This window comes from Salmo salar, chromosome ssa22 (genome assembly GCF_905237065.1).
Source record: "Salmo salar chromosome ssa22, Ssal_v3.1, whole genome shotgun sequence".
In the NCBI taxonomy this organism is placed as follows: domain Eukaryota; kingdom Metazoa; phylum Chordata; class Actinopteri; order Salmoniformes; family Salmonidae; genus Salmo; species Salmo salar.
In genome coordinates, this window is record NC_059463.1 from 22502416 (window position 1) to 22520066 (window position 17651).

The 17651-nt window shown below is 41.0% G+C and overlaps 1 protein-coding gene across 19 annotated transcripts; it reads left to right on the forward strand.

Annotated features, from left to right (window-relative positions):
- Window positions 1-1205: 1205 nt before the first annotated feature.
- Window positions 1206-9479, forward strand: LOC106583003 (complement decay-accelerating factor). Of its 19 annotated transcripts, none has more exons than XM_045705657.1 (14): window positions 1225-1556; window positions 1749-1934; window positions 2071-2173; window positions 4985-5055; window positions 5239-5424; window positions 5696-5779; window positions 5947-6030; window positions 6202-6279; window positions 6481-6528; window positions 6602-6652; window positions 6752-6793; window positions 7114-7162; window positions 7894-7976; window positions 8172-9479. In XM_045705657.1, the coding sequence occupies exons 1-13, from the start codon at window positions 1493-1495 to the stop codon at window positions 7955-7957; spliced, it is 1110 nt and encodes a 369-aa protein (XP_045561613.1). In that variant the 5' UTR covers window positions 1225-1492; the 3' UTR covers window positions 7958-7976; window positions 8172-9479. The 19 variants fall into 19 exon arrangements, with proteins under 19 accessions (XP_045561618.1, XP_045561614.1, XP_045561620.1 ...); XM_045705655.1 differs by having other exon boundaries at window positions 1238-1556; window positions 6451-6528; XM_045705664.1 differs by lacking the exon at window positions 5947-6030 and having other exon boundaries at window positions 1212-1556.
- Window positions 9480-17651: the final 8172 nt, after the last annotated feature.

Genomic DNA, 17651 nt, shown 5'->3' on the forward strand with positions numbered 1-17651 from the left:
CTCAGAATTAGTATTATAAATATTCAAATTTGTTTCTATTTGTCTTTGTTACTTCTTTTTGATATTTATGAGTCTTATTTTTGTGTATATTTTTTATATTTATATAGTTTTAAATGTTCCAAATGTCTGAATAGAAATTACAGTTAGTGCAGAATGGTGCTTTTTTTTGTATGGGGGGGCTGAAGGGTGGGTTCACCCAGGGAGCCAAATCAGCTAGAACCGCCACTGCTGTCAGGGATATTTCTTCTATAGACAATCAATCAATCTACTTACCATGGCAACGGTGCTGTTTTGGAGACATCTCCAAGAGTTTAGGGGAGGATATTCCTATGCTGGAAATGGAAAGTTATCATTATCGTTTGATAGATTTCTTCCAATGAATTCCTGTCACTCAGAATGGAAGTCTGTATACTTGTTCCCATGCCCTTATTTTGAATTATACATTAACCATACCAATGTAACGTTATGTTCATACACGAGCAAATGATAAGGACTGTGCGCTCGAGATGCTGAAGGGGAAGCAGGAGTCCGTGCTCGAGTCCCTTGAGTTGATGTCCTCTGGACACGCCGCCACCGTATAAGATCATTGTCCAGCCAACACATGAACGTCCTACCATCAATAAATGAATTATTTTTGAGTTTTTTGTTTCGTTTTTGAAGCGTTTGAGGTTCTTCATGTAATGAAAAGCTCTATATAAAATACATATATTATTAATGACCATTGTAATATGCGAAGTATATAAACATAGAGCATATGGGGAGTTTAACAAAGCCTGCCCAAATCCCTGACCTCTATCCTGTGCAGTTTCAAGCGCATGAAGCACAATAAGACACGTTGACAGATCAAGTGCATCATGTATCTTCAGTTGAGCCAACCGAAACTCAAACTTGTCCACAGGTCACAAGGCAGGGGAGGATGGAATCTATTCAGTGATATGGTCAGTTAACTCATAGCTTTCTCCACTTCAGTCAAAATTACAAAATTACATGAACTCCATTTTCTCCTTAATTAATGATTAATTATAATACTGTATTATTAGGTTATCACTTGTAAGTTATTATTGAGGAGTAGCTCTGGGCAACTCTGCGCATGGTGTTACGGGCGTCACAAGTTACCACAGCCACAAAGTCATACACCATATCTTCTTAAAATGTGATTTATATCATTACCCTAACCATAACCAATATGCTAACCTTATTCCTAACCCTACCCAAAAAGCACATTTTGGTTTTAAGGATTTATTTACGATACGGTTGTGTATTGACTTTGTGGGTGTGGTAACTACTGGAAACCCCGTTTTAGGTGAACAGGGTTTCCATGGTTGCTGGAAAGTGAAAATATCTTCAAGCGACAGTTGAAGTCGTCCATGGACTGGTTGGTACTGATTAGACAGCCAGCTTGATAGTGCCAACAACATCAGAGAGAACTTGTTAGATCGAGAGACCGACTTGTCTTCACATAAAATCAACTTTTAAAAGGACAGCCAGTATAATGTTTTATTCAAATTCATGGACTAAGTGCTTGATATGCCTTATCTTTATAGCAAGTGGAAATGGTGAGTAAGTTTCTAGCCATGGTAACGTTAACATGGTAACGTTACTCTACAGTAACCGTTTGCTAGCTAACGTTTATACAAGTTTTAACTTAATGTTTTGGTTACAAATAGACACTTTGCTAACTTGAGCTGGCCAACGTAACTCTCATTGTGTGTGGAGTTGACATATTCTACTATATCATATCCTCACAGCCGAGTGTCCCAAACCTCAAGTAGAGGGAAATGTTGTTCTAACGAATGATGCGCTATTAATGAACGATTTTCCGGAGGGGAAGGAAGCCACTTTTGAGTGTGCCAACGGCTACTTGAAAGAGCAAGGATCTGAAAGAATCACCTGCACGAGTGGAAAGTGGAGCACGCTCGAATTAACCTGCAAAAGTATGCGGCAAAATACAAGCACTTTTCTCAGTTTTTCTGTCAAGTGCGATTTTTATTGTGTGTTTACGGTTGTTTGATTTATTTACTGTTGTTTGATTGTTTGTTGCTGGCGTTAACTTATGATTATTCATTTCAGAGAAGGACTGTGGTGCCCCCAGGGAGAAACCACATTTGAAATATGAGTTTGGTGAGGAAGGCACGCTTTTTGGTGCATCAGCAAGAGCAATCTGTGATAAAGGGTGAGTATGCTTCATCATGTATCTAATGTATCATCAGAGTATGTTAGAAATATTTTGCCAAAAGATTCAACGCCAGACAACCACCCCACCACCTCCAATAATGTATATATGAATTAGATGGCTGATAAGGGGTGCTGTGTTGAAGCCACCTTGCCTCCATCTTGGCACTCCCCCACTGCTGTAAAACATATTTTGGAATAGAGGTCGACCGATTATTCGGAATGGCCGATTAATTAGGGCCGATTTCAAGTTTTCATAACAAATCTGTAATCGGTATTTTTGGCCACCGATTTTTTTTGGTTTGTTACACCTTTATTTAACTAGGCAAGTCAGATTAAGAACACATTCTTATTTTCAATGACGGCCTAGGAACGGGGGTTAACTGCCTTGTTCAGGGGGGATTCGTTTTTGCAACCTTCCGGTTACTAGTCCAACGCTCTAACCACCTGCCTTACATTGCACTCCACGAGGAGCCTGCACGGCAGGCTGACTGCCTGTAACGCGAGGGCAGCAAGAAGCCAAGGTAAGTTGCTAGCTAGCATTAAACTTATCTTATAAAAAACTATCAATCTTAACATAATCACTAGTTAAACTAGTAATATCATAACCTATGTGTAGTTATCTAACGTGTCCTGCGTTGCATATAATCGATGCGGAGCCTCTTCATTTCTCATCGAATCACAGCCTACTTCGACAAACGTGTGATGATTTAACAAGCGCATTTGCGAAAAAAAGCACTGTTGTTGCACCAATGTACCTAACCATAAACATCAATCTTTAAAATCAAAACAGAAGTATATGTTTTTAAACCTGCATATTTAGTTAATATTGCCTGCTAACATGAAATTGCGTCACTTCTCTTGCGTTCATTGCACGCAGAGTCAGGGTATATGCAACAGTTTGGGCCGCCTGGCTCGTTGCGAACTAATTTGACAGAATTTTACGTAATTATGACATAAAATTGAAGGTTGTGCAATGTAACAGGAATATTTAGACTTAGGGATGCCACCCGTTAGATAAAATATGGAACGGTTCCGTATTTCACTGAAAGAAAAAAACGTTTTGTTTTCGAGATGATAGTTTCCGGATTCTACCATATTAATGACCTAAGGCTCGTATTTCTGTGTGTTTATTATATTATAATTAAGTCTATGATTTGATAGAGCAGTCTGACTGAGCGGTGGTAGGCACCAGCAGGCTCGTAAGCATTCATTCAAACAGCACTTTCGTGCGTTTTGCCAGCAGCTCTTGCTGTTTATGACTTCAAGCCTATCAACTCCCAAGATTAGGCTGGTGTAACCGATGTGAAATGGCTAGCTAGTTAGTGGGGAGCGCGCTAATAGTGTTTCAAACGTCACTCGCTCTGAGACTTGGAGTAGTTGTTCCCCTTGCTCTGCATGGGTAACGCTGCTTCGAGGGTGGCTGTTGTCGATGTGTTCCTGGTTCGAGCCCAGGTAGGAACGAGGAGAGGGACGGAAGCTGTACTGTTACACTGGCAATACTAAAGTGCCTATAAGAACATCCAATAGTCAAAGGTATATGAAATACAAATCGGATAGAGAGAAATAGTCCTATAATTCCTATAATAACTACAACCTAAAACTTGTTACCTGGGAATATTGAAGACTCATGTTAAAAGGAACCACCAGCTTTCATATGTTCCCATGTTCTGAGCAAGGCACATAAATGTTAGCTTTCTTACATGGCACATATTGCACTTTTACTTTCTTCTCCAACACTTTGTTTTTGCATTATTTAAACCAAATTGAACATGTTTCATTATTTATTTGAGGCTAAATTGATTTTATTGATGTATTATACTAAGTTAAAATAAGTGTTCATTCAGTATTGTTGTAATTGTCATTATTACAAATAAATAAAAATAAAAATCGGCCGATTAATCTGTATAGGCTTTTATTGATCCTCCAATAATCGGTATCGGCGTTGAAAAATCGTAATCGGTCGACCTCTATTTTGGAAGGTATAGAAATGAATTTATTAAGATGAACTGAAACATATTAGCACGTTAAGGCAATTTTGATAACCAAATGTGATAAAGAAGCATGTTCCTACCCTTAAAACTGCGGAACAACTGTTTTAAAATCACAATTGGCCTCATGGTGAAATCCCTGAGCAGTTTTCTTCCTCTACAGTGACTGAGTTAGGAAGGGTGCCTGTATTTTTGTTGTGACTGTGTGTATTGATACACAATCCAAAGTTTTACTAATCTACCAATAGGAGCCCTTCTTTGTGGTCTTTGTTGTTAAATCTGTGCTTGAAATTCACTGCTCGACTGAGGGACCTTATATATAATTGTATGTGTGGGGTAGTCGTTTAAAAATAATGTAAACACTGCTATTGCACACAGAGTGAGTCCATGCAACTTATTATGTGACTTGTTAAGCACATTTTTAGTCCTGAACTTATTTAGGCTTGCCATAACATAAGGGTTGAATGCTTATTGTCTCAAGACATTTTTATTCATTTACAAACATTTATAAAAACATAATTCCAACTTGACATTATGGGGTATTACGTGTAGATCAGTGACACAAAATCTCAATTTAATCCATTTTAAATTCAGGCTGTAGCACAACAAAAATTGGAAAAGGTCAAGGTGTGTGAATACTTTCTGAAGGCACTGTACTGTAGAATTGCATTCATTCCTATGGAGGACTGCTCCTACTGGGGAGTGCAAATATGGCCGACCGTAGGCTTCAAAACCTCTCAGTAGCCAATAGATGGCATAAGCAATTCAGGGTTTATATACATCATTGACCACCTCTCACATGCGCTCTCCCCCTCTTCTAGTTATCAGCTTACGGGCCCAAGTTACAGGCAGTGTTATGCCACAGGTTGGAGTGGAAGACCAAGATGTGATGGTAATTCTCCCATATTTGCCATTGACACACTTGGACATCTATGCATGACTCCCTGTCAAAGAATGACTCCCTGTCAAAGCATGACTCCTTGTCAAAATAAAGGTTAAATAAAATGAAAATAAGGCATTGAACTTGTTTGAAGAAAGACCACAAATATAATGCACCCATGTATGTCTTCCTCAGTGGTAACTTGTAATAAACCTCCTGAGATAATGAATGGCACGATCACAGAGAAGCCTGGCGAAGAGTTCCCAGAGTATGGTGGTGTCATACACTACTCCTGTAATGAAGGTTACACCCTCATTGGAAACAAATCAATCGAGTGCAATGAAGATGGTGAATACAACTCATTACCTCCTGAATGTAAAGGTATGGATTCCATTTATGTTTGATCAATTATCTGCCAACTGTTATGGGTTATATGCTTTAACAGAGGATACATTATAAACAGTTCAAGTTAATCAATTTGTTGTAGATCCGCCTTCACCCTACATCTAGACACTGCAGGCATGCATCAGACTATGATAAGGAACATTGTCATTGATCTTCCTTCTGTAAATCCCTGTCAGTGTCATATGTAACAGTGGTGTACACATGAAGGTGCAATACTGAATAACCATTGTACATTTCTATTTCATAGATGTCAATGACATTCCTTTGAAACCAACAGCAACTATTTCAATAACAACAACAACATCATCGACTGTTCAACCCACAATACGAGGTAGATGAAATCCAAGTAAATCTATCCCAGTGTAATCAAGGGCTTGATTATTAGTTTAATTTGGTATTTGCAGTTTCAGGGAGTAACAGTGGTGTACACTTATTAAAAATGAAAGCACTGCATGAAGGTGCAATACTGAATAACCATTGTACATTTCTATTACATAGATGTCAATGACATTCCTTTGAAACCAACAGCAATTATTTCAATAACAACAACAACATCATCGACTGTTCCACCCACAATACGAGGTAGAGGACATTTAATTAATCAAATCTATCCCAGTGTAATCAAGGGCTTGATTATTAGTTTAATTTGGTATTTGCAGTTTCAGGGAGTAACAGTGGTGTACACTTATTAAAAATGAAAGCACTGCATGAAGGTGCAATACTGAATAACCATTGTACATTTCTATTTCATAGATGTCAATGACATTCCTTTGAAACCAACAGCAATTATTTCAACAACAACATCATCGACTGTTCCACCCACAATACGAGGTAGAGGACATTTAATTAATCAAATCTATCCCAGTGTAATCAAGGGCTTGATAATTAATTAAATTTGGTACTTGCAGTTTCAGGGAGTAACAGTGGTGTACACTTATTAAAAATGAAAGCACTGCATGAAGGTGCAATACTGAATAACCATTGTACATTTCTATTACATAGATGTCAATGACATTCCTTTGAAACCAACAGCAATTATTTCAACAACAACATCATCGACTGTTCCACCCACAATACGAGGTAGAGGAAATCCAAGTAAATCTATCCCAGTGTAATCAAGGGCTTGATTATTAGTTTAATTTGGTATTTGCAGTTTCAGGGAGGAATTATGGCATTGGGGAACATGACACCAATGCAGCTACTGGTGAGTTAAGTTGATTCAAGTGATTATTATTAGATTATTATTTTGTAGTATATTTTGCTAGCTCATACTTCACAAAATAATACTGAATCTCTCTTTCAGAGAATGCAGCAGTTGTGGGAATTGTGATCAGCACTGTCATAGGTAAGAATTCCATCATTTGAAACAATCACAAGTGAGAGGGGGGATATTTGTTTCTAATACACTTTTTGATGAAGAAGCTGTTGAGTTCAAAGATATGTTCTAACTAAACTGGGTACTTTGTTTTATACTGTACTGGGGAAACATTCCCTTCTGTAGCCCATCAGGAATTTCCTCCACATTACTTGATTTGTTACACTAGTAAGCCTAGTTAAACTGCCTACTTTCAAATGTTTATATGTTTATCAGATTTGTGTTACACTTTCTCTTGACCATTTGAAGATCATTCAGTGGACTAATGATTGATTCTTTATCTTTTGCAGTTGCACTTATTGTGCTGTTCATACTGTATCGTTCTTATAAGAGGAAAGGGTGAGAACCTACATTTAATAATTTATCTTTCTAGAAAATAGTCCATGATTAAGCACGATTACACCTACAACTAAATCACAGATATTATTTTCCTCTTACTAACTATACTGTATGTGCATTAACCAAAGCTTCTGGCAACGGACTTACACCGTCATTAAATAAACAAATTACTTGGATAAACTAGGCGTACGGTTGGCTAATTAATTGACCTAAACAATATTTGTTAACAAAACTTTATTTACATAACCCATCAACTAACATTCAGTCTGGCCATGGGAATTTATACTGTATTTATGTATTCCCTACAGTATCCGGGATTTGCATGATCAAACTTTTTGCTGGAAACTTCTCCAACTTGCTCCTGTACATGCTATGGTTGCTTTTCCCTGTTTTGGCCAATCTGCTAAAGCTTGACATTTTTCCTGCTGTGTGTTGAAAAATCAAGGAAGTAAGGAAATCCTTTGCTAAGGCACTCTCGGACAGTCTTATTGGCTTTGAAAAAGATAATAGAGTATGTTGTTCTAAAGGGAGGTGGGCTAGTAGGCTAGGCCTACCATACACAGTGCTGAGCTGACCAGCTTTCTAACTGCCTACCACACTGGAACACAAACTACCCAACTAAACACTGCTAAAATACTGAGATTGGCATGCAGAATATATTTCTTTACTGCACTATTATATGTAAACATAGTAATCCTGACAAAATGTCATTGTTTGAAAATGATACATAGCTCGTACCAGATGGGAGAAGACCCAAGTCGAACAAAGGAATTATTACAATTTCTAAATAACTAAAGTTGAATGCCTACCCAAGGTACCTACAGTTCATACATATCATTATATTAAAACCATTATTCAAAAATATGTTCACTGTCTTTTAACCAAAGTCTCACTCATGACTATACGGTTTGTGTTTGTCTTTGAGCTTGAGTAATCTAAATAGTGACACTATTGTTAAAACTGCTCTGCTGAGTCAATGCTTGGTCTAAAATGTCTCATTCCTTTCCAGGGCTCGGACTGCACCTATCTGCTAGTCTGCATCTGTAGCCTTGAAAAGAAGTGCCAGCAGGTTGTTCCTCTGATCATTCCCTGGTTGGACAAAGCCATTTCATTTACAGTGCCCTTATGAATGTGGCATTACTGAATGGAAGTTATAATTGCACTTTTTATTAAGTTTTATTTGAAAGTCAGTTCAGCAGAAATGTTTTAACCCAATGTTCGAAAACCAGTATTTAAATCTTGCTCTTGTTGTGTGGGCAGAAGCCCCTGTAATAAGATTAGTGCACTAAACAAAATGTATGATTGAGGAAATCCCCAGGCTGATAGTTACTGACAATTTCTAAATGTGTGCTTACTGATCGTGGCTCACAGGAAAATAACAGTAAGGGACAGTTTCCTGGACCCAGGTTAAGCCTACAGCGCTGTATTCCTTTTCAAGTAGGCTTAATCTGGGTCCAGGAAACCAGCTCTTCATGTTCATTTCCTGCAGCCCCAAATGTCACAAAATAATGTCAATCTTATTTACTTAGAGGTTTTGTACTTTGATTTTATAGTGTGTATTGTGTGATTTAAGAGATCAAATAATTTTTTATGATAACTGCCTTTTCTCCTTCTTTGAGACACATTTGTGTAAATATGAAAGTATGTACATTGTCTAATAATCATGGTTGGGTAGGTTAATTTGTAAATGTAATCTTCTACAGTTACTATACTATATCCCAGAAATGTTCCTTATGCACAAAAAAGCTTATTTCTCTCAAATGCTGTGCATAAATTAGTTTACATCTAGGGTTGCCAACTTTTTCACTACCAAATAAGGGACAAAAGGTCGCGTGCCAGTGCACGATGCCATGGCGGTATGGGTATACGGTGTATATTCATATTCAATTTGTCACGTCCTGACCAGTTAAGGGTTATGTGTTGTTGTAGTTTGGTCAGGATGTGGCAGAGGGTATTTGGTTTATATGGTTCGGGGTGGTGGTGTAGGTAGTAGGTTGTTTTATTTATGTATTCCGGGGGTTTTGGGCACTGCTCTGTGTTTATGTATTTCTAGGTTTAGTTAGTTAGTTGTGGGTATAGGTTCTAGGTTTGTTTTCTATGTAGAGTTAATTGGGATTGGACTCCCAATTGAAGGCAGGTGTGTTGCGTTGCCTTTGATTGGGAGTCCTATATTAGTAGGGTGTGTTTGTGGGTAATTGTTTGTGAGCACTGCGTTTATTGAGCCTGCTACACTGTCTAGTCATGAGTACTGTTTATGGTTTTGTTTTTCCTGTGGATGCTTTTGAGTTTTTTCATTAAAAGAATGAGTATCCACATACCCGCTGCATTTTGGTCTTCTCTCCACTACGACAACCGTGACACAATTGGAAAGGCAAAACATTTCTATATTCCATTTAGCCTATAGCTTTACTAAAACTGTATCATTATGTAAACTTATGTGAATAAATTTATTTTGAGGTTATCAAAGAAATCAAAATTTGGACCTTTACAGCAAAAAAAAACTTTTCAAATGCAAAAGAGGGTCATGAGTCACTCACCAAGTCGACATATTTTTTGCTGCTCTTGACTGATTCATGCAGTCCTTCCTCTTGCATAGCCAGAGAGAAGTCATTACATGACAAGTCACAGTTCCCAGATATTTAAAGTGCATTTTTGATCAGCTCTGTGCTACATTGGTTTCTTGAGTCTGACCATTTAATGGTCATCAGACAGAAAATCCTCTCTACAAAGACATTTGAGTCTGGCACATGAAGGACAAATGAGACAATCCTGAACATGTTGATCAAGTTGGCTTTCCTTAGGTTTTGGAAAACTGCCACCTACTTCTCACTGGTGGATTTTGTGGTATCCTGTCTGGCTTTCTGTATTTCCTCCCGGCTAGTACAAAACTCTTCATAGAGTTGGTCCATACTGACTGTCTCTGTCATTTTGAGGGCAACCACCACCTGCTCCAGGTCAGTGAAGGAGAGCTCCTCATAGAGGCTGATAAGTTTCACCATTACATGTTCTGGTTAGAAATCAAACCACTTGTCAATGTATGTAATGACAGTGTCATAGAATTTCAAAGTCCTGTTGCTGCTTGGACCTTGGTGCTGACAATTGTTTGTCCATCAGCTGCTTGGTCTACTCAGAAAGAACTGTCCTGTTTCAGCTGAAGCATCTTACATTTTGAACTTTTGGACTTCCTCGTAAGCATCTGTGATGCAGAGCGTTGTTTCCTCCAGCTTTTTTACAAGTTGGTCAAAAACACACCCACTTTGTGGAAAAAGCACAGCAGCTTCTGTTTTTTCTTCATACTCAAAAATACTATCCAGTGCCACAGGACAGGTCTCCCTAAGGGACCTGAAGTATGATGTAAGAGCTGGCCAGCTTTGCTTGAGACGATCGACAGCTGGACAAAGAGAGCCATCGTGTGCAAACATGTTGCAGAATTTCACGCCACTCAGTGTCAACAAAAGCAAAAGAAAATGCACGCAGTTCCTCTCTTCGGGAAGCGGATACTGATAAGTGGCTGTAGATCTGTAAAACAACTGAGCAATTTCACATTTGCTGAGCGCAAACTTGAACATTGTGAAAATTCTGTGCAACTTCAATGTAGGCCAACATTCCATGAGACTTTTGAAGAAAAGCAAAACATGCAGTGCTTGTCATTAACCTGTTTATGCACTTGTCCTTCAAAAAAGGAGATGACTGAAAATGTTGCGTTGTTAGATTTTTTATTTTACCTTTATTTAACCAGGTAGGCCAGTTGAGAACAAGTTCTCATTTACAACTGCGACCTGGCCAAGATAAAGCAAAGCAGTGCGACAAAAACAACACAGTTACACAAACAAACGTACAGTCAATAACACAATAGAACAATCTATTTACAGTGTGTGCAAATGTAGAAGAGTAGTGAGGTAAGGCAATAAATAGGCCATAGAGGCGAAATAATTACAATTTAGCATTAACACTGGAGTGATAGATGTGCAGATGATGATGTGCAAGTAGAGATACTGGGGTGCAAAAGCGTAAGAAGATAAATAACAATATGGGGATGAGGTAGTTGGGTGTGCTATTTACAGATTGGCTGTGTACAGGTACAGGGATCGGTAAGCTGCTCTGACAGCTGATGCTTAAAGTTAGAGGGAGAGATATAAGACTCCAGCTTCAGTGATTTTTGCGATTCATTCCAGTCATTGGCAGCAGAGAACTGGAAGGAAAGGCGGCCAAAGGAAGTGTTGGCTTTGAGAATGACCAGTGAAATACACCTGCTGGAGCGCGTGCTACAGGTGGGTGTTGCTATGGTGACCAGTGAGCTGAGATGAGGCGGGGCTTTACCTAGCAAAGACTTATAGATGACCTGGAGCCAGTGGGTTTGGTGACAAATCTGTAGCGAGGGCCAGCCAACGAGAGCATACAGTTCACAGTAGTGGGTAGTATATGGGGCTTTGGTGACAAAACGGATGGCACTGTGATACACTACATCTAGTTTGCTGAGTAGAGTGTTGGAGGCTATTTTGTAAATGACATCGCCGAAGTCAAGGATCAGTAGGATAGTCAGTTTTACGAGGGTATGTTTGGCAGCATGAGTGAAGGAGGATTTGTTGCGAAATAGGAAGCCAATTCTAGATTTCATTTTGGATTGGAGATGCTAAATGTGAGTCTGGAAGGAGAGTTTACAGTCTAACCAGACACCTAGGTATTTGTAGTTGTCCACATATTCTAAGTCAGAACCGTCCAGAGTAGTGATGCTAGTTGGGCGGGCAGGTGCGGGCAGCAATCGGTTGAAGAGCATGCATTTAGTTTTACTAGCATTTAAAAGCAGTTGGAGGCCACGGAAGGAGTGTTGTATGGCATTGAAGCTCGTTTGGAGGTTTGTTAACAGTGTCCAAAGAAGGGCCAGATGTATACAGAATGGTGTCGTCTGCGTAGAGGTGGATCAGAGAATCACCAGCAGCAAGAGTGACATCATTGATGTATACAGAGAAAATAGTCAGCCCGAGAATTGAACCCTGTGGCACCCCCATAGAGACTGCCAGAGGTCTGGACAACAGGCCCTCCGATGTGACACACTGAACTTTGTCTTAGAAGTAGTTGGTGAACCAGGCGTGGCAGTCATTTGAGAAACCAGGGCTATTGACTCTGCCGATAAGAATGCGGTGATTGACAGAGTCGAAAGCCTTGGCCAGGTCGATGAAGACTGCTGCACAGTATTGTCTTATCGATGGCGGTTATGATATCGTTTAGGGCGAGGCTGAGGTGCACCCATGACCAGCTTGGAAACCAGATTGCATAGTGGAGAAGGTACGGTGGGATTCGAAATGGTCGGTGATCTGTTTGTTAACTTGGCTTTCGAAGATTTTAGAAAGGCAGGGCAGGATGGATATAGGTGTATAACAGTTTGGGTCTAGAGTGTCACCCCCTTTGAAGAGAGGGATGACCGCGGCAGCTTTCCAATCTTTGGGGATCTCAGACGATACGAAAGAGGTTGAACAGTCTAGTAATAGGGGTTGCAACAATTTCGGCAGATAATTTCAGAAAGAGAGGGTCCAGATTGTCTAGCCCAGCTGATTTGTAGGGATCCAGATGTTGCAGCTCTTTCAGAATATCAACTGTCTGGATTTGGGTGAAGGAGAAGCGGGGGGAGGGGGGAAAGTTGCTGCAGGGGGTGCAGAGCTGATGGCCGGGTAGGGGTAGCCAGGTGGAAAGCATCGCCACCCGTAGAAAAATGCTTATTGAAATGATCGATTATCGTAGATGTATCGGTAGTGACAGTGTTTCCTAGCCTCAGTGCAGTGGGCAGCTGGGAGGAGCTGCTCTTATTCTCCATGGACTTTACAGTGTCACAAAACTTTTTTGAATTAGTGCTACAGGATGCAAATTTCTGTTTGAAAAAGCTAGCCTTAGCTTTCCTAACTGACTGTGTATATTGGTTCCTGACTTCCCTGAAAAGTTGCATATCGCGGGGGCTATTTGATGCTAATGCATAATGCCACAGGATGTTTTTGTGCTGGTCAAGGGCAGTCAAGTCTGGGGTGAATCAGGGACTATATCTGTTCTTAGTTCTACATTTTTTGAATGGGGCATGCTTATTTAAGATGGTGAGGAAAGCACTTTTAAAGAGAAACCAGGCATCCTCTACTGACAGGATGAGGTCAATATCCTTCCAGGATACCCGGGCCAGGTCAATTAGAAAGGCCTGCTCAGTGAAGTGTTTTAGGGAGCTTTTGACAGTGAGGAGGGGTGGTCGTTTGACCGCGGACCCATTACGGACACAGGTAATGAGGCAGTGATCGCTGAGATCCTGGTTGAAGACAGCAGAGGTGTATTTTGATGGCAAGTTGGTCAGGATGATATCTAAGAGGGTGCCCATGGTTATGGATTTAGGGTTGTACCTGGTAGGTTTCTTGATCATTTGTGTGAGATTGAGGGTATCTAGCTTAGATTGCAGGAAGGCACCTAAACAGTACGAGCGCTGAAGATAGATGGGGGGCAATCAATTCACATATGGTGTACAGGGCACAGCTGGGGGCTGAGGGGGATCTATAACAAGCGGCAATGGTGAGAGACTTGTTTCTGGAAAGGTGGATTTTTAAAAGTAGAAGCTCGAATTGTTTGGGCACAGACCTGGATAGTATGACAGAACTCTGCAGGCTCTCTCTGCAGTAGATTGCAACTCCGCCCCCTTTGGCAGTTCTATCTTGTTGGAAAATGTTGTAGTTGGGGATGGAAATTTAAGGATTTTTGATGGCCTTCCTAAGCCAAGATTCAGACACGGCTAGAACATCTGGGTTGGCGGAGTGTGCTAAAGCACTGAATAAAACAAACTTAGGGAGGAGGCTTCTAATGTTAACATGCATGAAATCACGGCTTTTACGGTTTCAGAAGTCAACAAATGAGAGTGCCTGGGGATGGGAGTGGTGCTGGGGGCTGCAGGGCCTGGGTTAACCTCTAAATCACCATAGGAACAGAGGAGGGGTAGGGTAAGGGTACGGCTAAAGGCTATAAGAACTGGTCGTCTAGTGCGTTTGGAACAGAGAGTAAAAGGAGAAGATTTCTGGGCGTGGAAGAATAGATTCAAGGCATAATGTACAGACAAGGGAATCGTAGGATGTGAGTACAGTGGAGGTAAACCTAGGCATTGAGTGACGATGAGAGAGGTTTTGTCTCTAGAGGCACCAGTTAAGGTCATAGCATGTGTGGTGGGTGGAACAAAAGGGCTATCGAAGGCATATTGGGCAGGGCTGGGGGCTCTACAGTGAAATAAGACAATCACTAACCAAAACAGCAATAGACAAGGCATATTGACATTAGGGAGAGGCATGTGTAGCCGAGTGATCATAGAGTCCAATGACTAGCAATAGATGAGTCAGGGAGCCGATTCAGTAGTCGCTGCTACGCTAGGCGAGCTGCAGACACGGCGATTCAGATAGCTAGCGGGCCGGGGCTAGCAGATGGGCCTCTGGCGACGTCGCAACGGAAGAGCCTGTTGAAACCACCTCGGACGTTTACGTCGGCAGACCAGTCGTGATGGATTGGCTGGGCTCCATGTCGCCAGTAAAGGGTCCAGGTCAAAACGGCAAAAGAGGTATTGTAGACCAAGAATTGGCTGGTGGACCTCTTTGGCTAGCCGGGAGATGGGCCTAGCTCAAGGCTAACTGGTGCTTGCGTCGGGACAGAGACGTTAGCCGTTAGGCTTGCTGGTGTCCGAGTTAACGGTGAAGACCACTAGCAGTGGCTAACTGTGGCTAACTGACTAATCTCCACCCGGCTGTGCCGGGTGGAGATTATAACAGCACATGGCCAAGATTTTCAAATGTTCATAAATGACCAGCATGGTCAAATAATAATAATCATAGTAGTTGTCGAGGGTGCAACAAGTCAGCAACTCAAGAGTAAGTGTCAGATGGCTTTTTCATAGCCGATCTTTGAGAGTATCTCTACCGCTCCTGCTGTCTCTAGAGAGTTGAAAACAGCAGGTCTGGGTCAGGTAGCACGTCTGGTGAACAGGTCAGGGTTCCATAGCCGCAGGCAGAACAGTTGAAACTGGAGCAGCAGCACGGCCAGGTGGACTGGGGACAGCAAGGAGTCATCATGACAGGTAGTCCTGAGGCATGGTCCTAGGGCTCAGGTCCTCCGAGAGAGAGAGAAAGAAAGAAAGAAAGAAAGAGAGAATTAGAGAGAGCATATTTAAATTCACACAGGACACCGGATAAGACAAGAGAAATACTCCAGATGTAACAGACTGACCCTAGCCCCCCGACACAAACTACTGCAGCATAAATACTGGAGGCTGAGACAGGAGGGGTGATGAGGGTTCCGGTTCTAAAAGTATAAACATAGCAGATCCGTACCACATTAGGTGAGGCGGGTTGCAGGAGAGTATATTCAGTCCGTAGATGGAAAGTAAGATTAAAATATACACGTACAATATACGGGGGGAAACGATATTTACATGGGACAAGACGGGACAAGACAAAACACACGTCCGACTGCTACGCGATCTTGGAATGGCGTATGCAGATGCAAGAAACCACTTTACAAAATATAATTCATTATTATTCCCATACCATTATTACAGAGAATCAGACAAATTATGCTACCCTCTGCCTATTAGCTACTAAAAAATACAACACTGCCCCTTTAAGACATGAAACAAAGCTCTTTACCTGACTAGCTTTTCAAAGATGGCTAGAAAGGCACACATTTGTGCTCTTGTAGGAAGCAAAAACTCACCCATTGTTGACTAGAAATTAGGTATAACTGGGCTAATAACTCACTAACTAGCAAAGAACATGAACAAATATGCACAGGTGGCTACATTCAGCTATCGTTTTGATCTGGCGGCAGCTCATGCTGTAAATACAGTCCATTTCAAAGTAAATGACACAGATCCATATATTGCAATGACTATTTGCATATAGGTCTACTGCAGCTCTGACTGGTTATAACGCACCGGTCTGTGTAGAGTACGGGCCTGAGTCATGCTTGTCAATGCAATAGAATCCAACTCCAATGCGATCTGCCTAGAAGAAAATCTCTTGCACAGCTGTCTTTTATAATGTCTTGTATAGTTCGTTTTGTTTCGGTACGTTACATTGAAAGTGGCTAATATTGAGTTGATTCGAGAATAATTCCCAGAGTAGAGCGAAACGTTAATAGTGTTAACTAAAAGGGGAAACTCTAGAAAGTTCAGTGAAGTTCAATCTCTTGCTTCTCTGAGGGGCTGATATTTATTCTGCGCACTACCCCATTGCGCACTACCCTCTGTAGCACCTTGCAGTCGGATGCCGGGCAGTTGCCATACCAAACAGTGATGCAACCAGTCGGGATGCTCTCGATGGTGCAGCTGAAGAACTTTTTGAGGATTGGAGGACCCATGCCAAATCACTGTAGATGTGTCAATTTTTTTAAAGCGTAAGGCGTCCATAAGAATTTGCAGAGTGCGGCTGTCCTCTAGGAATGCTGAAGTCATTCAGGGAGCCCTGCATTTTGCCATCTAGAAAGCAGCAGGACAAAAACCAGCCCACATCACACCGAAAAACAAATTAAATCAGGCGAGGAAAAAGAACGACTTTGAGATTGTTGGGAAAGATGTATGTGGGTGCTCCATATAACTCAACCGTGGCCGGAAATGAAGGGGTATTGAATGGGCTTGTACTTGTTTGCAGTTGCCATGGCAAGTAATTTGTCCACAAATATGAACAACTCCTTGGCGGCTTGGCTAGTTACAGACACCCCAATATAAATGGAGTCAAGAGTGTAGAGATTTGTCTCCCACTCTATAGTCCAGTCATCTAGAACACAAGGCTTACCGTTGGGAACCTACAAGTGTTGATAGTGCTTTCTCCTCCATTCATATAAAATTAGGAAAAGTGCTTAATTGGTGGTTGTGCGTAGCTTTTTTAATACATTTCTTCCAAAGAATAATTGCATATGGAAAATGTCCGGCCCCACTGCAATTAACCTTTTTTACATCTGGCTCCTGTAAGAATATAGTTAACTAGCTCTGTAGTAGGCTATACCCACACTGTATCTGTAAGCTGTAGGCTAGAGCACTCATGCCAATACCAGAGTGGGCACATTCGCTATACCTACAGTGGCTTGGGAAAGTATACACCCCCTTGGCATTTTTCCTGTTTTGTTGCCTTACAACCTGGAATTAAAATGGATTTTTGGGGGGTTTGTATCATTTGATTTACACAACATGCCTGCCACTTTGAAGATGCAACATATTTTTATTGTGACACAAACAAGAAATAATACATAAAAACTGAAAACTTGAGCGTGCGTAACTATTCACCCCCCCAAAGTCAATACTTTGTAGAGCCACCTTTTGCAGCAATTACAGCTGCAAGTCTCTTGGGGTATGTTTCTATAAGCTTGGCACATCTAGCCACTGGGATTTTTGCCCATTCTTCAAGGCAAAATTGCTCCAGCTCCTTCAAGTTGGATGGGTTCCACTGGTGTACAGCAATCTTTAAGTCATACCACAGATTCTCAATTG